Source organism: Diabrotica undecimpunctata, chromosome 2, assembly GCF_040954645.1.
Source record: "Diabrotica undecimpunctata isolate CICGRU chromosome 2, icDiaUnde3, whole genome shotgun sequence".
NCBI classification, from domain to species: Eukaryota; Metazoa; Arthropoda; class Insecta; order Coleoptera; family Chrysomelidae; genus Diabrotica; species Diabrotica undecimpunctata.
The window spans coordinates 172,605,960-172,633,695 of record NC_092804.1 but is presented as its reverse complement, the minus strand read 5'-3'; the positions used below and the strand labels follow the sequence as shown (position 1 = coordinate 172,633,695).

General features: G+C 32.0%; 1 protein-coding gene across 1 annotated transcript in view; it reads left to right on the top strand.

Moving 5' to 3' along the window:
- LOC140435227 (facilitated trehalose transporter Tret1-like) overlaps positions 1-16,612 on the top strand; it is a 71,350-nt gene extending 54,738 nt beyond the window's left edge. The window contains exons 2-3 of the mRNA XM_072524025.1: positions 2,820-3,125; positions 5,123-16,612. Coding sequence (XP_072380126.1) covers positions 2,820-3,125; positions 5,123-6,210 — 1,394 coding nt within the window. The 3' untranslated portion in view covers positions 6,211-16,612. The remainder of the gene's footprint in view (positions 1-2,819; positions 3,126-5,122) is intronic.
- Positions 16,613-27,736: the final 11,124 nt, after the last annotated feature.

The window sequence follows — 27,736 nt, the reverse complement described above, 5'->3', positions numbered from 1 at the left end:
GGTGGAATAGGTGTGACAACTGTAGTTTCACTTTCCTGATTCACAGCACCAGTATTAATAGAGGAATGAATCTTGAATTTGAGACTTTGTGAATTGAATTGAAATGAAATGAAATTAAAATTAGCAAAAAACTGACCCCATGTAGTGCTGCTGAGTTTGTGTATTATGTTATTACTTGTTTTTAGCTTTGCTGATGTTTCTGTAGGTATTGTCTGAATGTGAGTAATCTTTATTTCTTGAAAGGATCGCTGAGGGTGAATAGATCGTTCGTGAGAGTGCTTTAGCTAGTTTCTAAGGATTCGTGATTTGTTACAAGGGTCCCATCGTCAGTATATCCAAACTTGCGAGATTCGGTTGCAGGCATGTCAGCAATATAGGGGCTAAAAAGAAAAAGTATCCTGTGGAAGGCCATTATTAAATTTCGTCTGCTTATATTCTGCCACATTATTATCTGAAAATTTCTGTTTGTCAGCAAGTTATCAATGAGGTTATCTTTCTACAGGGGATAATACGAGCCAGTTTATTTTCCAAAAAGAATAAATAAGAATCTCCATTTAAATTCGGAGGAAGAACATAAGGCCCTAGTAGTTGGTCGCCTATAATGCCACACCAAATATTCAATTTAAACTCATGCTGAAAATGTCTAGCTTTAATAGCATGCGGGTTTTCTTCTTCCCAATAATGACTATTTCACCAATTAAAAACCCCTCGTCTTGTAAAAGTTGTTTCGTCGGTGAACATAATATTCTTAATAAAGTGTCTGTCATTGCGATGTTTATTCAGAATACGTTGGCAAAACTGTAACCGTCGTGGAAGATCTGTTGGAAGTAATTGTTGAACAGGAGTGAAGTGATAAGGATGAAGTTTCTCTTTTTTTAGAATTCTAACAATAGACGACTGACTTACTCCTGTGGCTGCTGATAGATGTCGTGAACTTATTTCAGGATTTTCATCTACCCGAACCAAAAGTTCATCTTCTTGATTAGGTGTGATTTGTTTCGGTCGACCACCCCGATTTTTAGTGTGAAATGACCCAGTTTCACCTAAACTACGATATAATCTTGGAAAAGTTTTGTGATTTGGTTGCCTTCTGTTTGCGTATAACATTCCATACCTTATACCTCCATACCTTGCGGCCTAGGGCCACAAAAATTTTCTTGTGCGTATACGCAAATCATATCTCGCATTTCTTCATTAGTAAAATGATTGTGACGAGGCATTTCAATTAAAAAAAAGTAATGATTACTTTTAAAAAATGCAACATTACACTACACTGTCACATCAAAAATAATTTACTCTGAACAAATGACATTTACCAACAACAATTATCTGACAGTCCAAAGCATACTTTTCATAAATGAAATAATATTTGAAATCCTTTTTTAAGACTCTAAGCAGTTCGACTGCGTTTTTATCGAAAACGGTTGAAATTATCATGTTTAAACAAGAGTACCAATTTTACGTAAAAATGATGTTTACGTCATATTTTCTAATAAAAATTACTAAAAAGTTTCATCAGAAAAAGTTTAGACCCAATTTGATCATTAGGAATGATCCACGTGGCGCCCTCTATGACAAAACGTAAAATTGTAAATAAAATACTATTTCTTGTCTAAGATTATGCCTTTGTGCCAATTTTGATAGCAATTTATAAATATACAGGGACTCTATTAGCAAAAAACGAAAAACAAAAATTAACAACACCCTGTATCTTTTTTCTCAGCAACATTTTATTAAGGGCATATTTGGCCCAATAGCCATATTTTGGTCCAAATAACCTGTCCTTAGTCTATGTCCCAATAGTTATGACTTACCCTGTATATTAATCCCTATCTCCAAACAGTATTGTATGCTACTGTTAGATCTATGAATGCTGCGGCTGTTTTTTGTTTCTCTCAAAATGGAACCCACTTTGGATTGGTCAAAAATGTTGACAATCAAAAAACTTACTGCATTTTACATTTTGGATCGTGGGATAACAATAACTCATAAACAAGCTCCACAAAGCCACATTCTATTCGCAGTTCAAGAAGCTTCCTTTCAAGATAAAATGGAGTATAATGAATAAGTGTTTTCTTGCAATAAAGAAACAAATTTAAAAAAAAAACAGTTCTTTTTCAAAATTTTTAGCTTTATAGCTCCGAAACCTTTATGAATTTGGATCGGCAAGAATCCTAGGGGACATTTTGATCTCGCCATCTATAAAGTAAAACAAGTCTCATATATTCCTGATTTATATCCTTGAAATTGCATGTCTTTGCAGTATTTCCTAGACTATTATACACTTACTGTGTATTACTAATAAAATTCTATAGGAATTGCACACATGTTTATTTATTGTTAAGTGAACAACTGATTAAAAGATTCCATTATAAACAATAGCGTTTCTATTATAGACGAGCAACATCGTGAATTTGCAAATATTATTGACTGTAATTGCTTTTTTAATATAATTTAATTTGTAGCTAGTACGTTCATCTACAGAACGAAAAAAAAATAGAATACTTCAGCATTATTGACTTTACCATTGAGTTTTATACTGTTGTGTAACGATCTTTGTTAACTAAGTTACCTGATCAACTATAATTCTCTCTTGTTTTAACTAGAAAATTTATAAAAATTAATATATTCAGGTCGCTCGAGCTTCAGACTTCTCCTGTGGACTTTTTTTACTTGGTTTTGCTCTGGAACCTCACGACACTAAGCACCTGAAAGCAAAATTGTTATACTGTATAATTCTTATAAAAATATTATTAATATTACATTACTTAAATTTTTTTCCAAAATAAACTATTTACACATATTTATTATTTTTTTAGTCGGTCTCCTAGCAGCTTCCGTGGATATTCCTCTATCATGGACGTCGCCAAACTTCGTAAAACTCTACTCCAACGATTCTTCCATAAACCCACTGCCAAAACCGATAACAGAAAGTGAAGATGCTTGGATCGGCTCACTGTTGACTATAGGAGCCGTAATAGGTCCTATACCAGCACCTTACATTTGTTCCAAGTTTGGAAGGAAGAAAGCTCTACTTGTCACTGCGATACCTCTTATTGTATCGTTTTTTACTCAAGCGTTCGCTACTAGTGTTTACACGCTATATGCTACAAGAGTAGCTTGCGGTAAGTTATCTTTTAAAGTTATTATTACTATAATAATAAGGGGACGATAAGTTCCAAATTTTACGCGAGAGTTCCTAATTTTTGGAAGATGTCCAGATATTGTACAACTCGTTTTTTTATTCGGAATTTATAAAATTTGTACCAAATCGTATCGAAACACAGTACTGTGAGAACGTAAAAGTCTAAATGCTCATATTTATTTAACGTAATGTAAGTTATAAACTGAACATAAAAGTGTTACGTAAGAAACCCACTCTATACCGGCCGTGTAAATAGAACCTTCCCCATCTAGCTTTTATTAGACCTCTATCAACGTCCAATGCATGGGTACCATATGTTTGTGTAGTCATTTGGTAGGTTCAAAAAGTATTTGTCGTATACGATCTAATGCCTTGTAGTCATGTAAATTTGGTTGACTATTTAATTTAAAGATCTAATTCACAGTCTGCATAAACAGTCCCTTGTACGCAGGTATATTTCGATTGGCGCATGCCCAGTAAGGAAGCAGTATTTCAGTCTAGAAGAGTTTCAGAGATACATGGGATAAATGTAATATTAAATATACTAACAAAATGGGAAAAAAATTCTATGCCACTACTTTTTGGATTTTCTCAGTGACATTTTCTCCAGTTTTGTAAAAATTGCATAGAAATGAATGTGTTTTTTATCTATCTATTTTCTATCTTTTCGAGCTGTTTCAAATGCGTAGATCTTGTCTTTTAGCAAGTCTTTAATTTTTTCCAAATAAATCTCTTTTAAGATCTTTTATTACTTTTATCCAGAAGTGTTGCCTCCTTATTTATCAGCAGTTTTTGGACTAATATTGTATTGTTATTATTGTTTGCCAGATTTAGCCATCTTTTTCCGTGTTATCGAGCCCTAGGTGACTTGGTATGCTAGAGTATCTCCCAAAAATTTTCGTACATATCTGGACGTTGAGAGTAGTACAGCTTTCTGCATGGTCTTGTAGAGATGTTCGTTCAGACCTAGCTTTTTTATGTTTTCTATGAGGTCCTTTGGAATGACTTCAGTAGTAGAGAGAATAATAGATATTGTTTGGGTACTTTCCATTCTCCACTGTCTTCTTATTTGAATTTCCAGATCCCTGTACTTGGCAATTTTTTCGTTCTGTTTAACACGAAGATTATTGTTGTTATGTATCGCCACATCAATTAATGTTGTTTGTCTCTTTAGTTTATTAACTAGTATGAGATCTGGTCTATTATGCGCCACTGTTTGGTCTGTGAGCACAGTGCGGTCCCAGTATAGCTTGTAGATGTTATTTTCAAGTATACTCTCAGGAACGTATTGATAATATGGAAGATGGTTTGTTTGAAGAAGTCCCAGTTTGATAGCTATCTCTTGATGAATGATCTTTCCTACTGAGTCGTGCCATTCCTTATATTCAGTTGCAGCAAATACCTGACAGCCTCCAGTAAGATGTTGGATAGTGTCCTGAGCTTGAAATCCATATCGGCATTTGTCATTTTGGACCTGAAGGTCTTTGACGATATATTTCAGGTAATATTTGGTTGGTATAACCTGATCCTGAATGGCCAGTAGTGAACCTTCTGTTTCAGGGAACATCTTTCCTTATGTCAGCCAATAGTTCGACGTTATATTGTCGACATGGTCTTGACTGACCTCATTGGAATGTCGCCCGTGCAGAGGTTTACCCATCCAGGTGCGCATTTTTTCGTCCTTAGTAAGATGATATTATGCGCAAGAGTAGATGTATCAGCTTGCATCTGAAAATAAGTTCTTAAATTAGTAATTTGCTTTTCTAGTTGCTCACTTATATCCATAAGTCCTCGTCCTTCTAAATACCGCGTTAATGTCATTCTTTCTACTGCACTTCGAGGATGGTGTTTTTGTGCATTTGTGAGGTGTGTTTGTACTTTTCGTTACTTATTTGTATTAGTACTATTTGGTGTATTAAGAATAATACACTTTATTTTATTTTATTATATTATTTATACTTTTTATTTCTTTTTAAGGTATATCACTCGGAGCTGGTTACGCCCTTTTGCCAATTTACATAGGAGAAATATCAGAAGACTACAATAGAGGAATGTTATCTCAGGCCATCAACGTCTTTTGGTCCTTCGGAAACTTTTTAGTGTATGCAGCTGGACCCTTCATGTCCTACAAGGCGTTTAATTTAATGATAGCCATGTTTCCAACAATATTCTTCGTTCTGTTTATCCTTGTAGCTCCAGAATCGCCATATTATCTAGTTGGCGAGAACAACATGGAGAAAGCTACAAAGGCTTTAATGTTATTAAGGTCTAAGACGAACGAAGAAGTTCAAGAGGAAATAGGTGTAATCAGTCATCAATTAAAGCAGCAAGAAATAAATCGAGGTATTACGGATTTATTTGCTACTGATTTCGTAAGAAGAGCATTTATAATTTGTTTATTACTGGTGTTTACACAAGAACTTTGTGGATTTTCTGCTCTATTCTTTTATATGCAACTGATATTCCAAGCTTCTGGTTCCAAGTTATCAGACGAAATATCGTCACTAGTCATATCTGTTTTTATTCTAACAACCAGTTTCATATCGCCTTTTATGGTAGACAGATTTGGCCGAAGGACGTTGCTGATAGTTTCATGTTTCGGCATGTGCTTATCTTTAATATCTCTAGGAACCTTCTTTTTCCTATTAGAAAACACAACTGTAAGCACAAAGCCTATTTACTGGTTACCTCTCGCGAGTTTAATTTTCTTCATATTTTTCTTTAACTTTGGTATGTCTGTACCTTGGACTATTACCAGCGAAATGCTTCCTAGTTACGTTAAAGAAACAGCTACCACCATCATCACGAGTTTAAGTTGGTTCTTGGGTTTCATTCTCACCAAATTCTTTAATAACGTAACAGACGCCTTGGGTAAAGGAAGGACTTTTTGGTTATTTGCTGCTTATTGCTTACTAGCTGCCATAATGATCATTCTTTTTGTACCAGAAACGAAAGGTAGAAGCTTTAGCGAAATTCAAGATATACTTAAAAATGGAGGGTTATTCCAATTTAGTGCTAAAAGGAGATATATTCCTGAAAAAACTAAGGGTCCAGAAAAATATTAAACATATTTTTCCTCAAATCATGGGAATCACACAATGTAATTCCGATTCAAACACTAGGATATCTTATCAAGCCGTCCGTTATGTGATTGGGTTTAAATTCAAAGCTATCCTCGTACATGACAAAAGTACAAATATTTGCGTGTACGTACTTTTTCATTAAAAAGAAGTGTTATGGTAGAATTATCATAGTTCGTTTAGTTGAATTATAAACTGCACTGACAAACACATATTTTATTTAGATCTCTGGGTTATTTTGTGATATTTTTAACACTATATTATTATTTAATCTACTTATTAATTTTAATTTTTTATTTAAACTATTTTTAACAAATTTAATATACATGATGTCCCAAAAGTTGACTCCTGAAGCATATTACAAATGAAAATTATTATCTTTCATTACCGCCTTACCGTTAAAAATAAAATTTAACAATAATTCAGGCGTCTTGCAGACGAATTATTTTAATAATCTATAAATCACAATTACGAACAAGGAACGTTCACACGGGTCTCAAAAAATGTGCTTAAAAATGCTGCGTCAAAAAACTTCAAGGGAAACATTTCGGAGATCAAGAGAAAAAACGTACAAAACAAAAACTAAACGGAAATAGTATTCGACTTTTGTTGATAAAATGCCGTTCCTTCCTCTATCCTAGAAAAAAAAAGGATAGTGCTTCATCAAAAAAAATCTAAAAAGCTAGATTTGCATGCGTTTTGTAATCGCTAAATGACTTTTCGACACCGCTGCTCGTTTTCATACGTTTCATGTCAAATGTCACATGTTACTTCAAATATAAAACAAAGTTTATGAACATCATTCAACATTTGAGAAGCTTAGTATCAAAGAGGGACAACTCCATTTTTTCACAATTGAGTTATAAGGTACATTCTAATAGGATTTTTTCCGAGGAATTCAAATCTGTATTTTTTTGTTCGCTAACACCTGCTTTAAAACATGTTAATTACTGTAATAGAAATAATACCCAGTAGAAGTTTTCCGATGTATTGTTCCGAATTTGAAGGTAGTCTTATTTGTTAATATGTAGTTTCAAAATCAGACAACTCCAATTTTAAAATGGTCGACATTGGGTTCAAAAACGGACAGCTCCAGAGCTTTGTTGCAAAATCGGCCAACTCCATTTTCTTTATTGATTTTAGGGAATAAATTATAAATATATTTACATTTTCGGTATTCAGAAGTATTCAGAGACGCTAGAAGTATATTCATATAAAAAACCACAATTGGATGTAGAGAATATAAGGCGCTACAGTTTTTCAGCTTTCCTGAAAAAAGTACAAAATGGAGTAGTCCGTCTTTGATACTCAGCTCCTCATTTTGTACATCATCAGATGTACAACCCACTTCATAAGTTAAACTCGGTAATGGCGCTGAGCTTGAGTTGAGCTACGAATGTACAACCGGGCCTTAAATGTCCAAATGTCCTCAATGACAGATTCGACATTTTATAGCGATGTTGCCATATTTTGAAAGTTGTATACATTTCATGTAAAATATACCAAACACTAGTTTTTTGTCACTTTTACATAACACTTTCGCTTGAGGATAAGTACACGATAATTGTGTACTATTATAAATAAAATACCTAAATATTGTATACGCGTACATTGAGCGCAATCTGAGATCTAAATAAAATCATGTAATATTTTGCCCCTTATTATATAATTATTTATTTTCGCTACTAATATTCCCAGAAGTCTTATTCAAACTTAAGTTTTTAATACAATATTTTATTTTTTTCAAATATTGTACGAAGAAATGAGTCAAAGATGTTTATTTTTTTATGTATAGTGATGTTTTTGAAAAAAATGCTTGAATTGTTTAACAATTAGATAGTAGGAATTTGCGTGTATGTGAAAATGAGCTTATTGTAGATCGTTTTATTACTTTCTCCGTCCAGAAATAAGTACTTACCCGATATATTACCGCTTTTTTATAAGCTGGGCAAAATTTTTCGATGGTCATATTGGCCAGTATCAATTTCCAATGCGTTATGAAAGATATTGTCCCTAAAGTACCAATGAGTCTATCTAGACATGTTCCCTAGCTCTTTATTTTGTAATCGGTAAATTAATTTACTATTTTTATTGGGAATAAACTACAATTATACTTTAAAATAAGTTTATTGTATCGTTTCGATTTCCACTTCGGAAATTAACGTTTTGTAATTAAACATTAACGATTCAAATCAAGTAAAATAGTGACTTATTCCAAATAAAAATAGTAAATTACATTAAGACGTGACAAGAAAATAACTTCAGAACAATATCGCTAAATTATTTTTAGATACGCCTCGATTTTTTTAAAGTTTTACATCAAATGTCACGTTAAATGTTACGTGTTACGTCAAATGTCACATTCTACGTTAAACATCATATCATATTTTACATAAGATGTCGTATTAGGGTATTAGTATCCCTACCAGATCCCTACATATCCTACATAAAAAGGTTATTGAAATCGTAAAATAAAAGCCGCCTTTTTAAACGATACTTTAATAAAGTAGGTACAACAAACTACATGTTTAGAGTACCTGTAAGTCCTAGATTGAAAATAAAATAAGAGCATTAAAAAGAGTAAGACATTAATTTAATTATTTTGTCATTTAAATAATACCATAATCCATAATTCTCATCTTACAATATGGAATTTGGAATTAGAAATAGCTATTTTAGCTGGCACAAATGACAAAGGTACACCGGTACAAAGTAAAACAATAATCATGAAGATTTAATAATTGAGAATAATAATACTAAAAACAATATTCGTTGAATAAAACAGAACATCCAATAAATTTCATCAAATACCCATAGATAGACACAAGATGTGATAAATAAAAGTGAAGTTAGACGTCTTTCTTCTTTCTACGTACAATTTGACAGATTATGTCAAATTCAGGCTATCTTTAAATAAAAGTTCTCTGGACTTTATTTAAATTAAATATGGGCGACCTTTATTTTAATAAAGTATAGTAATAAGGAAGCAAAATTGCGCATATTAAAGGAGGACGTAAAATACCTTTTCAATAACTCTCTATTAAATGTCACGTTTTACGTGAAATGTGGGGTAAACTTGAAATTTGACGTGAAACGTGACGTTTGACGTAAAACGTAGCATTTAACGTGACGTTTGACGTGAAATTAGCATTAAATATGGCGTTTAACGTATCACTCGTTTTTGTCAAAATTTTACATATAAAAAGTGTTTTCAGAATGGTGGTTATTTTTTAAAAGCGATAAAAATGTTTCTTTATTTTTCACAAACCAAAATCGGAACTTATTTCTGGACCGACGATAAATACCTAGAAAATTAATATGACTACGAAATATATTTATATTTTTCGATAAATTTAAAAGACTACCATCTATTTTTGGACCAAGGACATAAACCGAAAGTGTTAGTAAAATATTTAAGAAAGTTTAAGTTAACTGACGAATCAGTTATCGTTGTTAGCCATATTGGCTATAGGCAGCATCAACTTAAAACGAATTTTTAGACTAACATTTCCATTTACTATTTATTATTGACATAAAAAACAAAATAGAAATCAAAAAGAAAATATTCGTATTGTTTTAAACAAAGTTGATAAATTTATTTTCTTGATATATAAATTAGGTATGTAAACATATCACCCTAAAAACTCTTAGACTATGTAATGTGTGCCTCACTTTTCACTAGGTGATCTAAAAATATTTTTAATACGAGCCAATGACAATATCTTAATTAGAGTAGATACTGAAATTTAATGTTTTGGTTGGGTACATTTATCAGTTCCAGTGATTAGTATTTATTTTGTCCATTGAAATCTAAACAGAGCTCGTCAGTTCTTATTTCTTCATGAAATAAGAATGCAAAACCTTTATGCTGAGGTTTTAATCAACATGAAATTGTATATAATGCAAACAAAACAATAGGGGAATAACTTGGCAGGGACACTGACTTATGTCAGACACTGCTTGTTCCTCTTAGTATTTTTTCCTAAAATTGAGGTACCTAACAAGCAATAACTTCCGAAAATGTAATGTCATTCAACTACCTAGAAGTGACCAGTGGAATAACTGGAAAACCATGAATTCTGAAGGGAAACCAAGTCTTCGGAAAAAACAGAAAAATGATTAAAAATAAAAGTAAAACTTAAGAAAACTTAAAAGGAATATACTGAGAATAATTATAGAACATCCTGATATCACCCCATACAAAGAAAGATGATTAAAAAGAAACAAAGACAGAGAAAGAATATAGTTCTTGACTCGTTTTTCTAAACACTATTTTATTTTTTCGGTTGAGTTTTCAAATTTACTCAAGTTAACTTCATTGGTTCTTCATTGGTGACTTATCACTTGCTATTTTGACGACACGGGTATCCTCCATTCTACTTATGTGGTTATTCCATTCTTTTTTTCTATTTTGTATCCATTTGTTTATATACTGTACGCTACATTTTCTTCTAATTCTTCTCAGTATTCTTATCGCTGCCATTTCCAGTAGTCTTTATGTTGTGGCTGTGATCTCTCACTTCTTTGTCCAGGTCTCCATAGATAGAGATTTCAATTTCTATTTTACATCTGGTTGATTATTTTCTGACTACTATTCTTTTAGTTTTTTAAGATTAGATTGTCATATTAAATTCGTTTGCTATTATGTTAAATCTGTGGACCAGTCTTTGCAGACTATCTTTCTCTTGGGCTATCAATATTGCGTCGTCTGCGTAACAAAGTATTTTTATTTCTTTCTTTCCATTTTGTATCCTCTTTTTTTGTTAACGATTTTGATGATTTCATACATGATCAAATTGAAGAGCATTGGGCTCAATGAATCCCCTTGTCTTATTCCGCTGCCTATTCCTAAAGTTTTTTTAAGTTGTCTATCTATTCTGACTTATATTTTGTTGTTTTGGTAAATGTTTTTGATAGTTTTTATAATAGTTAGAGGAACTTCTCTATTATACAAAAGATGGATTACATATTTGAGTCTTACTTTGTCGAACGCTTTCTTTAGGTTAATCAGACACAGAAATGCTGATCTATTATACTCTAGTGATTTCTCAGTGATTTGACAATATTCCAAAAACCAATCTCTTTCTGTCCGAAATCACTGTCTATGTTGAACTATTCTTTATACCGAGTTTCGTCCTCATAGAATATAATATTACTCTAAGAGCATGTGGTCCGCTGCTTTTGATAATTTACTTATAAATACAATATATTAAGAGATTGGCGTTTTTAAATTTTAAGGTAAAAATGTCATTTCCATATTATTATTGAAGTGGCTAAAAGTCCAATCGACGCCATCTAAATCTCAGCCTACTCAAAGTTAGATATTTCCCAATGGCTATATGTGTATATATAAATATATATTTGGAGAGTTTATTATTTTAAGAGATTAGAAACCAATTGTAGATAGAATATATAAATACAGAAGATATTACCACTTTTTGCCTGTAGATTTTAAGTTTGTATTATTAAGCCTTCGTTCTCCATGTAGATAGAGTATGTCGTCAGATATAAACCGTAGATAATTTTATTTAATTATGTAGTTGTAAATATGTGTCGGCCTCTACATATAGTTTTATGCTTTTAAGATTGTGCCAAGAATAATTAGGGACTGAAGAAGATTTATTGCAGTCTTCTTATATAGATATATCATTTCGTTAAAAATAATAACATTCATAATTATTGTAGGGGCCTTTCATGTAAGACTTTATTATACAAGTTCTTTTTATAAGTAGTTCAAATTGTGTAATATTAAACAGGATCTTTACCTACATTTTGTAAACTACTTATGCTTACCAATGCTTACTTATGTACTTATATGCTATATAATGGTGCTAACATCCTCCAATGCACAAACTAATTAAATAACTTACTAACTGTACTTAATTATAATAACTATACAAACCCTATTTTCCACAGTTTAACACTAAAACAGTTCACAATAGGAAGAGAAATTTATTTGTTTCTCTTATTTTGGTCTTATATTCTTTGGATGGATGTTGCGACCTTTCCTTCAACGTTCATCGTTCCAATTGTCACCACAATCGCTTAGCAATGACCGATATATTATGCTTTGCCTTCATTCAAATCCCTGTTGTGATCTTTTCTTACGTTCATCCTTCCATGGTCGCACTCCACTTAATCCAGCCATCTTGCTCTTGATCTTCCTCTCACCTTTCTTTCGGATTCTGTTGTAATATTTTCTTTATTGATTGTTATATCCTGTAGCCTCTGAACATCCCTCGAACATGACAGACGCGCTACCATATACTTTTGTCAGTATCCTTGATCTTATCGCTCGTTGTCATTACACAAGTCTCGCATTCAAGCTACTACAGCTCTATTTTAGTGCTGGCTAAATGATCGTGTTAGAACGTTTGTTTTTCTTCGTTGATAATCGCTGAGTGATGACCGGTCAAAGATAATGGAAGTAATACTATTTCTTTGTATTTTTTATGGAGACATTTTCCTCCGAACGTTTATTACAACTCTTTATCTTTGAACGAAGATATTCTATGTTTTTGTTTCTCTTTATATCATGTAAATGAATAATTTATAAGAGTGATCGAATTATATCAACAATTTTCATATTATATTAAGACTAGCTTGTTTAAACACTAAGGAACTCACGCATATACTTGGAAAAGAAACTCAAATCGGTTGTTGACTATGTAATTCTTAAATAACAGACACGCATAGAAATATTAGATGTTAGAGTATACAGAGGAACAATGTGTGGATCAGATAATTTTCTAGTAAAAGCAAAAATGCTCAGATACAACTTAAATTGCCTCCAAAATGATTCCACTGTCTTTTTATACAAACTGAGATTGTCCATTAAATTTGAAGAAGTGAATAAGTGATACTCTGTCGATGAGTATTTATTTTAATAGTATATAGGGATAAAATAGATATTAGAACAGAAAAGAATAGTTTATGAGAGATAGTCGACTAAAAATTACCCACAAGATAATCAGACACGAAAAACATAGACTAAAATAAGCGGGTAATAATAGTCAAGGTAAGTGTGAAGAACTAAATATACTTAAAGGAGGGAGAAGACTCTATAGAAACATGATAAACCGTAAGATCGTTGTAAAAAACTTCATAAAACAACAAAAAATACCTCAACCGAAGCTTGTAAATGGCAATCATACTGCAAAAACTTTTACGAAGTTTTTCTAATGGAATTGATTAGCTCTGTGTATACGACTTATATATATTTTTTTCTTAATAAATACTTCAGCCGAAAAGGATTTAACTAGTTAAAATTGGAGACGTAAACTGTTGTTTTTTTAAATGCTAAATAAATGTTCGGTAAATGTTTGAATTTGCCATTACATACACCGATGTTACTTAATCAAGAGATTTTTTTCTGTAAGAGAATCATTACTGAAGTATCTAAAACGTTGTATTAAAGTGGGCAGTCGCCATATAAAATCATAATTTGGGAAATACTTTTCTCAAATGAGAAAATGAAATTCCTGCAGTTGGATGTATACCATGAATCGCAAAAGTTTTATTTAAAAATCCTTTACAAAAGGTATTTAATTAACAAAAACGTTTTCGGACTAAAAGTCCATCATCAGTGTATTACCTGGAATAAGTATTACCACTGTAGTGAATGCAAACGTAAATGTTGAATTTTGACCAAGTTTGAAAAAGGAATGTAGTTAAATACTTACCTTTACATCGAACTTTTTTTTAAATACTTTTATATTGAATTTTATGCGTGAAAAAATAGAGTAATGCAAGCACCATGCGGCACATATATCCAAACCTTTGAGTTTCTTCATTATAGATAATATTTATCAGTTGCAATTTCAAATGGAACTACTTATAAATAAACTTGCTTCATACTAGTAATATATGTATTTAGTATTAAATCTAAAATGCATTTTCATTATATTACTGAATATATATCATTTTAACACTGTTTTATATTCACAGTCTCTTTTTTTGTCAAAGTTAAAATCAAATAACTAAAGAAAGCCAGCTGTTGCTGGTTCATTATTCTTTTGATAACTTAATGGTATATAATGAACCATGGTTTGATAACTTAATGAACTCGATGTCTTTGCCCATTATTGTCTATTAAATGATATAACCTTGATCCTTTACGATTTTTTGTTATAGGACCATGATTAATGTATTTTTTATCACTAATCGCTAACTCTTTCGCAATTGATCGTTTCCATTCTTTTTTTAGCCTTTCTGCAGCGATTTTTTTTTTGGTATTTCATTCGGTTCCTCATCTTTTATCTTGTTTTTATCAACATTTTCAGAGTCACTAGTCTCTCCTGACGGAGGATAAGAACTTCCCGATGAAGCATAGGGATTAGATTCAATAAGATCACTACGATTTTTAAATCTCGTGATTAATGTTTCCAACACACAATTTTCGTTTGCTTCATCATTTTCCTGTACTTGATTTAGAACAACAGTTTCTGTTATATCAATTTCTACACTATCTGGTAGTCCTTCAGTGGTTTTTCCAGTGCTGGAGCTATTGTGACAACTAAAATGGATAATTATTTTTAAGTAAAACAACATGCCCTTACAGAGACTCCTTACTATACCTTTAACTTCTATTTCTACATCATCTAACGCCATCTGTATTATCTTCTGCGATCTGGAGGCAATAATTATAATTACAATTATTTTATACCACTTTTCACAAATCAAATCACAACTTTGCAACTATCATTGTTCCATAACCTCAAAACATAAAGGAGGCAAGTGCTGACTTCACTCACTTGTAATTATAGGCCTTTTCATCAAAAAATAGTGTCAGCCATTTTTTTCGAACAGACATTTTGTAAACAATAATGTTAGGTTAGGTTAGTAATATAAATAATATAGATAATTATTATAAAAATAATAAAAAGTGCCACAATTAGCAAATCAATTTTTTAATCGAGTATTGATTGATATTATGATACCTGTAAAAACAGGAACAACGAAGCGGTGTTGTTATGGAATATGTAAAAGTCATACACGCTCTAAATCATTTAAATGCAATACATATTATTTTAGAAATTTTCTAAAGCCTTTTTTTCTTTATAACCAATTTTATTCCTTTATTAAATAAAAAATATTTATTTAAGAATATTTTTATAAATTTATAAACCAGTAAAAATCTGTCTGTATCTACGAAAAACATGGCGGCTGATGAAAAGTACTATTGCACAAGAACCACAAAGGTACTAACTGCTCTTGCAACCTTTCTGCTAAATTCCTACAATTTATTAATACGTACCACTTTCCTTAGATGGCGTTATCTGGTTTAAAATTATAGTTATGACTTAGCTCCAGTGTGCATACGAAACTTCTTGCTAGTTTTCACTTCGGAATGCATTTAATTCATTTTGGAATTTCGGAATGCTGTTTTCCTGGTTTTACATTCGCCCTACCTTACCTTATTACTAGGTTATCTTTGAGAAAAATGATTCTGATACATATTTATGCCTCGGAAGCACAACGATTTGTAGTTGACTGCTTTAAAACGTATTTCATAACAATTTAACAATTCAAAAGGTCAAAAATTATGGCTTTATCATTCGTCAGTTGGTTACAGATGGACAGGACAAACAAATAACGATAAAACGTTGTGCTCCAAGATATAAACTAATTTTAACGCTTTCTTGTGTGCCTACATTACCTATATGCTAATACTTAAAAATAAGTCTATATAATATTGTATCTTGTAGAAAACCACCAGTATAGTGTAGATAAGTAGATTCTTCCTCAATCGATGTGTTGTGTCTCAGAATCTCAAAACTTGGAAGTGATTCATTAGTAAAAAATTATACAGTGTTTCATGTATTTTATAGATTAACATACTGTTTAGATATATAATAGTGCCTTGTACTTTCAACTGTTTGTAATTTTAATTTTAATAATATTTTAAGGGTCTTATTGTACATTTCAATTTTAAACCCCATTAGAGTTATGCGACATAATATGTCTTGTTATGATATCAGAGTTTTTTGTCTTCGATTTAAACTACAGCGGCAATATAAGCGGAGATAAAGCAAGGGATAGAGGGATATATCACCTGTACGGTGATGTTAGTGATTCTAACAACCTACGAATCATAAAATTCTCAAAAAATGACCTTATAAAGGGATTCGAGAACATATTAGTTATAGAAATATTTTAAATAACTTTTTCAATCTACTTACCTTACCATATAATTTTATTACCTTATAGAATAATTTTAAATATCTACGAAATAAATTAAATTGTACACTAAGACCTTTTTCAAGTATTAAGCTGTGACAGCTATTTTCTTTGTTATTTTAATGAGTTTTATATATAGGTCTCAAATTAAAGTTTTTTTTATTACTGTGATATATATAATAAATAGTAATTTGAGTAATAAAAAATAATGACCTATAAGTTTTTTATTTTAGTGTTTTATTACTTTCATTAATCTGATAACATACATGCACCGACTGAAGAGAAAAACATAGAAATACTTAAAGGAAGATTTCTATAATCAAATAGATATAAGGTAAGATGGGGCAAGTGCGAACGAAAAAATTCATAGTTAATATTCATTTAACTACAAAAATTGCCTCTTTCAAATTAAGATTTTTTTAAACTTCTGTCGTATAATTGTGATTATTAACCGACCAATTAAAACTATTTAGATAACAAAAATACATTACCTACTAAATTTGCCTATACATTTTTTTTCGCAAGTACATGTTACGCACTTGCCCCACTGATCCGGGGTAAGAGCAGAATGTGCCATTATTTTTGCTAATAATAATAAGTGTTCCATACGGGGCTAGTGCAGAAATCCTACATATATGTAATTTTTATTCTTTATGCTTAACTTTAATAAAATATTAAGAAAAAAATGCTACGAAATATTTTTTAGGAGAGAGTCAAAACAATTTCAGATATTTTGACTGAAAAATATATATTTAAAATAAAAACATAAACTAAACGTACCAGAATGAATAAATCCTGTTAACAGTAACAAAAAATAATAATAATTGGAAAAAATACTTATGCTATGCTTCAAACACTTCAGGTGCAGTCTCAAAAATATACTTTTCGTAATCAGCAGTTATTGATATTTTTGGAACAGGTAGTTTTGTTTCTATGTCCGACAGTAGAATAGTGCAGACATCGTTGGGTTTTAAAATAAAATGGCACTTATTTGTGAGCCTTTTCAAGCCTGTTACTTCGGCTTCATCACCGTTGATCAGTTGTTTCACCAAACAAACATATTTGAACATTTTCTTTTTTCCAGGAAAATTTACTAATACAAAATCCCCAATTTGTATTTTGGTAAATGTAAGTTTGTCAGTAGGGTTTTTTTCATCAAACTCTTCCAAATCACTTTTGCTTACCTCGTCAAATTCAACAATTCTGTTTTCGCTTGAATCACTGTACCAAGAACTATTATCATTTTCGGAACTGCTTTCAGCAATTTTTTTTTTGTAAATCTTTTTAATTTTTTTTTCTGGTTTATATTTTTTTGTTGTATTTGAACTTAAAATTTTTTCAACATCGGCTCTTATCACCTCTGCACCCAAGCACACGCGTTTTCTTTTCTTCGAATTAGAATTGTTTTCACGTTTGGTTGACCTCAATAACAACTCTTCGAATGAAACATCCAGAATCTTCTCAGTTTCTTGAAATGTTTGTATATCTGTCGAGCTGGAAGTTGACTGTGCTTCGACTGTGATTGGATTTTCATTATTTTTTGTTGATATACTAGGCAAAGTTAAGTCAGGACCATCAAACCTAGCCACGTTACGGGTTTTTTGCCAACGTTGGAGAGCCACTGGATCAAATAAATCTTGCTGAATAATATTCCTATTCAGCGGAACTATTCCTGCTTTAATGAAACCACTCACTAATATTTCGGGCCTGGTTTCCTGCCATATTTCTCCTATCATCTTGGAAAACATACTTTTTGTTACAGCGGCCCCCACATTTCTTCTCTGCCATTCAACAAGTTTAGCATCCCAACGGGTCTTCAGTGATTTAAATACACACAAATCTAAGGGCTGGAGTACATGACTGGTGTGAGGAGGGAGCTTAAGTATCGTAATATGGTTTTCAACAGCTATATTTATGACATCTGCTCCAAAATGACTCGCGTGTCCGTCGTAAATTACTAATACCGGTCGTTCTGAACCAATAAACTTTAAAAAACTGTTTTCAAAATAGTTTCTAAATACAGTTGTCTCCATCCACCCTTTAGGAGTGGCAGCGTAGGTAGTATCTAAAAACTCCGTGCCACGCGGAGCAATCCACTGGTCCCAAACATGTTTACCTTTGAAGACAATAAGCGGAGGTGCTTTTTTGCCACTTGCGCTGCAGCACATAAGAACATTTGTATTTTGTTTGCCAGGCCCACTAATAGTTCTTGTGGATGGAGCTCCCCTTTGTCCGACAATTTTTGTTTTTGACGGATCTGTGCAAAAACTGCTTTCATCCAAGTTCCAAATTTGCGACGGGCGTTCTTGTAAACCAAGTTCTTCTATAACGTTTTCAAGTAAATCAAAATAGTTGTAGATCAGGAATGGGTCAAGGTTTTTTTTCTAGCAAATTCAACACTCTGGGGTTTTTTAATAGAGAGGTTATGTCTACGCTTGAAATTAAGAAACCAATCTTCTCCTGGTTTACCATCTTTAAACTGTGTCTTAATGTTATTCTCTTTGACGAAGTCAGCTACAACCTGCAACACTTCTTTTCTAGAAAGGCCAAAACCCCATTTTTCCATAGTACGAAGGCCATTTGCTAGTTTTTCTTCTTCCTGTTGAGGAATGTCCTGAGTTCTTCCATAGCTGGAACTTTTTTGTCCTCTCCTACCTTTAAGGTGATCATGGAGAGTACTTCTTGGAATTGTGTACACTTTAGTAGCTCAGTATAAAGTCATTTGCCCAGATTTAATTGCCAACAGTGCAATTTTTAAACTCTCTTTCGTATATCCTTTGCCCCTGCTACTTCTGCGAATGTAATTTCTCACCATGGTGGAACTAAAAGCATAAAGGAAAACTGTGTGAGATTTGGGGCAAGTGCGTAATATGTGCCGCTCTTACCCCACAATTTTATCCGCACTAGCCCCGACTTTAAAAATACGTGGGGCAAGAGCGGTACAACAATAAAAACTGTCAAAAAGTAAATATTTAAAAAATATATTATGTTTATCATAAACTATTGTGCCTAAGATACTTACCTACCAAAAATAATATAAAGATGTTCACAGATTCGGTTGATATAAATGGATTAATTTTTATCAGTGACCTTGCTCGAGAAGTTGCAAAACACAAGTGACACTACCGTACCTATAACATCAGTGAAACCAAGTGAAACGTAATAAAGCAGCTCGCTGTTGTTAAAGACTGTTGTCACGGGTATTAAAGATACCAAATAATAGATGGCAGCCCATATTTCAAAAGTGATAGGTTTTTATGATAATGTTCTGCACTTGCCCCATCTTACCTTAGTATTCGAAAATATTCCCGAATACGATTTGAAAATAGCTCTAGGTGATGCTAATGCAAAAATAGGAAAAGAAAATACGTACCCAGCATAGGAAAATATAGTCTGCATGAAGTAACGAGGGAGAATGATCACTTCCTAATATATTTTGCAAATATGATCATAATGAGCACGTACTTCCAATACAAAAGAATATACCAAAGAACAAGGAAATCGTAGATGAGTAAACTGTAAAACAAATCGATCATTTGCTCGTCGAAAAAGACATGGAAAATGTATAAAGAACATAAGAACAAACAAACTACTAGATGTAGACTCAGATCACTTTATAATCGGAATACAAATGAAACAGCTTATATAGTACATCCACTAATAATTTTCCAACATAAACATGTCTCATTCTGGTATCAAAGAGACCGCCTTTCAAATCAAGGTTGTCAGACATATTTCCTAAAATTCCTAAGGTTATATTTAAAAAATATTCTCTATTCGTTATTATTCAATTGCTAGTCAACGAACGACACTCTTAAAAAATAATATGAACATATTCTCAAAAAAAATATATATATAAATTAATTAACTAGGTACTAATATCTCTTCACTAATGAATTAAAGCAACCGTGAACTTTGTATATATTACTTATATTCTAAGTAATTTTCGAATATTGGCAACATTGTAGTCTGGAGAGAATTTGAACGTTCTACGTTGCCCTGTTGGTGAATTTAGCGGTAATACTTTTATAGATATAATGATCGACTTTTAAGAAATCAGACAACTTTTAAGAATCCAAGTTCTCAAAAACGGTTTCAAGAATTGTATTATTTTTTTCCAAATTTCATTGATTTTATACCTTACCTGGAAACATGAAAAATTGCAGATATATTAATAATGGTATTAAGGTTATATTCACTAATTTTAAACTCATGAATTATGGCAACAGCGAAGTGCAAAGCCGTAAATTCTAATGAACACCTGTTTGTCTGGCTATGTGACACCCTAAAATATTTCCTTTTGCAGAGGCGGAGGCTTATTATAAGGTATAAGTAATATAAGTTATAAGTAATATTATATTTTTCTAGGATGGCATTTTTTAAGATGCATCAACTTCTGTGTTATCAATAAATAATGACAATTATGTTAATGACAGCTTCGAATTAAAAAATAAAGATTTGCACGTACAATCCCAAAGAATAGTTTTAAATATGTATGAGTGTTTGAAAAAAGAAAATATTGGGATGGCTGATAATGCAATTGTTTCGAGAATTCATGTATTAAAAAAATCGGGTATAAGACGATATATACAATTATTAAATTAGGCACAGTTACAGATCATTCCTTAAAACGAAAGCGACCAAATAAAAAATTGGGTAGGATTGACACTGCTGCAAAAGACGTTATTCAGCGAACAGTTTACAATTGATAATGCAATTGTTTCGAGAATTCATGTATTAAAAAAATCGGGTATAAGACGATATATACAATTATTAAATTATTCACAGTTACAGATCATTCCTTAAAACGAAAGCGACCAAATAAAAAATTGGGTAGGATTGACACTGCTGCAAAAGACGTTATTCAGCGAACAGTTTACAATTTTTACAAAGAAAATAGAGTGCCTACTTTAGAACTGATTCGTGAAAAATTAAGAGATTTCCCTGAATATAATTATATATTCCACCGAATTCAGTGATTGTTATGGATAATGCGTCGGATCATTCCCGCATATTAAATAAAATACCTAATAATAACACGAAAAAGGACGAAATTTTAAAATTTATGCAACTTAAAAACATCACTGTTCCTAAAAAGATTCCAGTAAAGAAAGAATTAATTAGAATGATCAAAAGTCGGAATTTTAAAAACGAATAAGTTATTGACACCATTTGCAGCAGGCACGGCCATACTCTTTTGCGATTACCCTCATACTATTGCATTTTTAATCCAATTGAAATGGTTTGGGGTACCGTAAAAAAACGATTGCGAAAATATAATCAGTCACCAACATTAAGCGCAATGGCCATTGAGAATATTCGAGAAATAATTAGTGGCATTAATAGCGATGTGTGGAAAAATTGCGAAGCTCATGTTGTAAAAATAGAAAACGAATATCCTGTTTTACCGGCAATAGCACCAATAGTTATCCAACCTGGGAACGATTCGACTTCAGAAGACTCTGACGATTTGTTTCAGTCCTTCTAATTAATTTCTTTACAGCTATCGCGATGCATCTTGAACACTAGTATTCATTATTATACAGTGTGTCGCATTTAAGATGAAGACACCTCTATATATCAGCTACTAAAATGTATACAGATTTGACATTTTGCACAGTCATACATGTTGATAGTGCACATTTTTTTAAGATAGTCATCTGAAATTTAAATTTTAAACGCGGCTTACTGTGAATCCACAAACAGGGTAAATTTTCGATATTTTGCTTCGCGTTAGAGAAATCGGAAAAACTTATTTGGAAAAGTTGTTCCACTTATTGTAACCGCACATACCAAATTTCATGACAAAATTCGCAATTTTAGTTTTTCAGTATTATTTGTAATCTCGATCCTAAATCTACAATTGGCTGTCTAAAGATGCATCTCGGGACAGCCAACTGTCCGTTTTAGAATCCTGACTACAATTGAAGAGCTTATTTCCAAAGTGTCTTAAATCCATATAATGAAATCCATGAAATTACAGATTTTTATACAAATTTAACATACAAATTATACAATTTTACAATTTTCATATGCACTTTTAAATGGTAAATAAGAAATTGTTTTGGTACATATAACTTTATTCTAGACTTGAAGAAATCTATAAAGTTTAAAAAAAGAAAATTAAAAAAATCGAAATTTTGGATTTAAGACACTTTGGAAATAAGTTCTTCAATTAATGAAAAAAGTAAAAGTGCGAATTTTGACATAAAACTTTGTTATGTGGGGTTATAATAATATTTGGAACATCTTTTCCAAATAACTTTTTCAGATATCTCTAACTCGAAGCAAAATATTGAAGATTCACCCTGTTTGTGCATTAACAGTAGGCCGTGTTTAAAAATTAAATTTCAGTTGACTATCTTAATTGCTGGATAGACAATCTTTTAAAATTTTCTGACAGAATGAGCCATTATTTACAGATAATTGTAAAAAAATATTATGGTTTATGTAAAAACTAAATAATAAGTCCAATATTCTTATAAATCACTAAAATTAACAAGCTTTAATTTGAAAGAATTAATTTGTTATTTATTCGATGTTGTGAGCCCGCTCCCATTTGAAAAAAAAACTGATTCTGTCCTTTGAAGAGTCCTATTCAAAATGCCCCGTTTAAACAAATCGAAGGTTGAAGGGTGCCGGACATTTTTGCCGGAAACAATTCAAATTCAAAAGATCACCTTTTTCTGCTACGGAAAATATTGCTCCGATTTCTCACCAAAATCAATGTTGATACTTTAGTTTAGATACTCTTGAATCTCAAAAATACTCATTTACATATTTTTCAAGCCTCGAAAATGCATATTAGGTATCGCATTTTTCGGATTTTAAATCGCCTATATCTCCAAAACTATTAACTTTTGAGAAAAATGACATAGATCTTATTTAGAGTCACCCAAAAACCTAAAAAATATTTTTTGGAGCACAAAAGGTGATATTTTGAATTTGTTTAAAAAATTGTTTAAACAATTTCTGCCCAAAAATTGAGAAATTTTCCTGAATATAATTATGTAAAAATTAATAAAAATTATATGATTTTTCTTGAAATATGCGTTTGATAACTGATCCCTTTTCTTAATTTCCACGCCAATGGTCGGCATTGGCATCAAAGAATCTCAAAAGCCGACGCTTGGCAAATTGACGATGGAAAAAGTATAATATAATATACCATGTTGTGTTTTATAAATATAAATATAAATATAAATATAAATATAATAAATATAATTATACCATGTTGTGTTTTATAAATGTAAACTACGAGTTCTTAGAAACAAACAGAAAAATACAGTAGGTACAAAGCAACTAAACCAGTTATACTACCGTGAGAAGAAGAAGAAAGTAAATATGAAAGAATAGTCACCAGAGACTTAGATAATATTGTAGAAAAAAAGGGAAATATTGAACAAACATGGATCCAAATAAAAGTATGTATGACTATAAAAGATGAAACATAATGACGGTATTAGATTCATCAATCTGTTTACTTTGCAAGTTGTAGAAAGCACAGTGGTAAAGATTTGAATTCAGTTTCACCAAGTAAGAAATCTTCTGATGTCTCTTGTTTATAAAAGATGAATCTAAAGAATAGCTCGATGAGGAATGTAAAATAGAACTAAAGGGTGTTTATTTATAGGAATAGAACTTTGAAATAGAATAAAAAAAAAGATGATTTTTATAAATTGACCTTATTCGAAAGATAATATTTGGGCATTATAATTTTTAAATATGATTTCTGGTATATGACTGTCATGGCCGGCTTTGATGTAGCAACAGCTTCTTCTGTACGTACTGTACGACGTGTCTGTGGATGCATATTAACATTTAGACTAAAATTGGTGCAAAAGCGTTCCATGGTTAATCGAATTACTTGCTCTGATGGACCATTATGTTGACCATAAAATGGACGAAGTGCCCGATACGTATTTCGAACAAAACCATAATTTTCAAAATAAATTTGTACTATTTGGAAGCGTTGTTAAGGCGTCAAGTCTATTCATGCTGAAATGTCCAACCAAACTTAACATAAATCACTTGACAGCTGTTAAAATCAGTCAGCTGTTAAACAGTTAAAAAAGTGTTACCAACTTACATTTTTATTCCTCTAAAAAACACTCTTTAGATAAATGAAATACATTAAGAGTCAAAATGATGCAAAAAAACCAAGAGATAGAAAGAAACTATAACGAACAAAGGAAACAAGCCAAAAGAATCATGAGATCAAAGAAAAGAAAATACAGTGAACGTAAATTAAAATACATAAAGAAAGCTGTAAAAATAGAAAAATTGGAAACATACCAACGGGTGAAAAATGAGAAAAAGGTTTACCAAAGAAAAGCTGTACACTACAAAAGCAAGAATGGAAGGAATTTAGTAAGTGACGAGGAAAAACACATCGAAAGAATATTTCGAAGAGCTTTTAAATGAAATATCTATTTACAACAGACTAACAATACAAAAACAAACAAAACAATAAATAATAAAAAAAATTAGAGCCCACGAACAGATAAAGTAACAGCTGAAATGTTGAAATATGGAGAACTAGTACTATTTAAGCATTTGAAAATGTTGCTAAAAGAAAAAAGGCAACAAAAACACATACCGGAAAAATGTGAAGAACACTGTGCTCAATTAAAAAAAAAGGACTATGCCATAATTACAGAGGAATAGAGCTATTATGAATTTCACCAGATCTAATCACAACCAATCAAATCGACCATGTGCTGATAGACAAAAGGGCAGCCAGTAGTATGTCAGATGTGAGAACACGACGAGGAGCATGCTGTCCTCACGTATATTATAAACCAGCGGCTCCAACCACTAGCAGAAAATATTATTGGAGAATATCAGACGGGCTTCCGAGAGGAAGATCGGCACTGGATCAAATATTTATAGTCAAACAGATCTTGAGTAAATCATGGGAACATGACATTGATGTTCACAATATGTTTGTAAACTTCTAACAGGCATACAACTGAGTCAAAAGAACAAATTCTACAATATATTGGCTAAATTGGCAATGCCACACAAGCTAATTAGACTCATTAAAGCCACAATGGATGAAACTCAGGCATGTGTACGAATACAAAATCACCGGACAGACTTTCTCAAAATCTCGCAGATGCTAAAGCAGGGAGATAAACTGGCCCCAACTTTGTTTAACCTGGCACTGGAGTATGCGGTTAGGCAAATGGAAACTGGACGAGGAAACCTACTGACCAACCGAACGGTTCAACTGGCCGCTTATGCCGATGATATTAATAATAGGAGTAGAACATCAACAGGAGCACAGGAAACATACGCAGAGTTAAAAATACAAACAAGAAGGCTAGGTCTGGAAATTAACACATAAAAAACAAAAATAATGATACAGACGAGAAGAAATATAGTCCCAAAAAACATGATACATGAAGATGGCATTAAAATGGTTGGAAAGTTTACATACCTGGGAGTAGAAATATATGCCAACGTATCAGAAGATGGAGAAATGCGGAAGAGAATAACGCAGGTAAACAGAGCTTATTTTGCCCTCTCCCATATATTTCGGTCTAAAAATTTCCACCGAAATACAAAGATGAGAATCTATAAAACCTTAATTCGGCCAATAGCATGCTATGGCAGTGAAGCATGGGTCCTGAAAAAAACATCCAACTCGACACATTCAAAATTAAAGTACTGAGAAGAATACTAGGACTGTGAAGGAAAACGGAATCTTCAGAAGTCGATACAACAACAAGCTTTATCAACTTTATAAGGAAGCACCACTGTCAGACGTCATTAGAATACAAAGATTGCAATGGGCCGGACATGTGATAAGAATGGGAGAGGATAGGCTACCAAAAAGAGCACTGAATGCTAGAATGCAGGGAAAAATACCGGTTGGAAAGCCAAGAAAGCGCTGGGAAGACACAGTAAACAGCGACGCACAAGCCCTTTTAGGAGTCCGTGTATGGAGAAGATCAGCCACAGACAAGCAAGGATGGAGGCAAAAAATAAAGGAGGCCAAGGCTCAATTTGGACCGCAGTGCCGTAGAAGAAGAATAGGGCTACTAAACGTTGGGTATAAAATACTTGACCGTAGATCAAATTTTCCTGCTGCGCTAAATACAAGCAGAAAGCTACGAATGTGAGAAATCTACAGTGGCCCTATTCATCGACTTTTTTGGCAGAGTAAAAGAAAGAAGTATACAAGACACGAGGTGAAATGGGAAACAATGAAAAATTAGTAAGAATGATAAAAGTGATACTCCGGAAAACAGAGAATAGGGTTAAAATAAATGGTAATCTGATAAGATTGAAGTTAGTGAGAGGGTGCGACAAGGGGACCCACTGTTATCACTTTTGTTCATTGTTCTTGAAATTAGCGACAAAGAAGCCAGAATAAACAGGACAGGACTTGTATATCAACGAAAATACCAGTGTCTACCATTCTCTGATTATGTTATCAGGTTATGTACTGATAGCCAGAAGTAACCAAGAACTAAAAGAAATACTAGAAATATTAGAAGAAGAAAAGACTAGAAGCGAAAGTAAGGAAGAAAAAATATACATAAAGGAAGAAAAGACTAAATATATAAAATGGACCTAATTAGAATATGTACAAGGACAATATCTGACAATAACCACAGAATTCTAGAACCTAGAAAGAAATCCAAGCGACAATTATGGCTGGGAATCGTTATATATTTGCTCTAAACAATTTATTAAGAAGTAAAAACATGTCTAGAAGGAAGAAGATAAGAATATATAAGACGTATAGCATTATATGTCAGTGAAACATGGACGATGAACAAATCCGACTGTCAGGCTCCAAGTGTGGAAAAAAAAAGTCCTCGCTTATTCCCATATAAATATAATATTAACTTAAACATGTCACAAGAAAATAGTTTCATAATCAGTATTATTAATGTAATACAACATTAATAGCTCAAATCAACTTACTGTTTAATGAAAGTGTATATTCATTAATTTTCAATAAAAACTTTCATTTATAAATACTAATCTGTAAACGACTATAAAAATTTAAGAATAAACTCTTGTTTTAATTTGTGCAGTTTTATTTTGTTAATAAGTTGCATGTGAGTTGTTTAATATTGGCTATGAACAGCTATGCTTGGCTGTATAGTAATTTCTATCCACTGCCAGTTGGTCAAAGTTAATCAAGATAACAAAAAATAAATACTATACTTGATGGTTGAGACTGGAATCAGCGAGCCGCGTATAATACCTCTAACAGCAGAAAGCTCCCAAGATAGGCAACACACTTTACAGTTAGATATTATTCATTTAAATTTTGAATTTTCTATTTCGCATAGCGTTTATATACAAATCACAG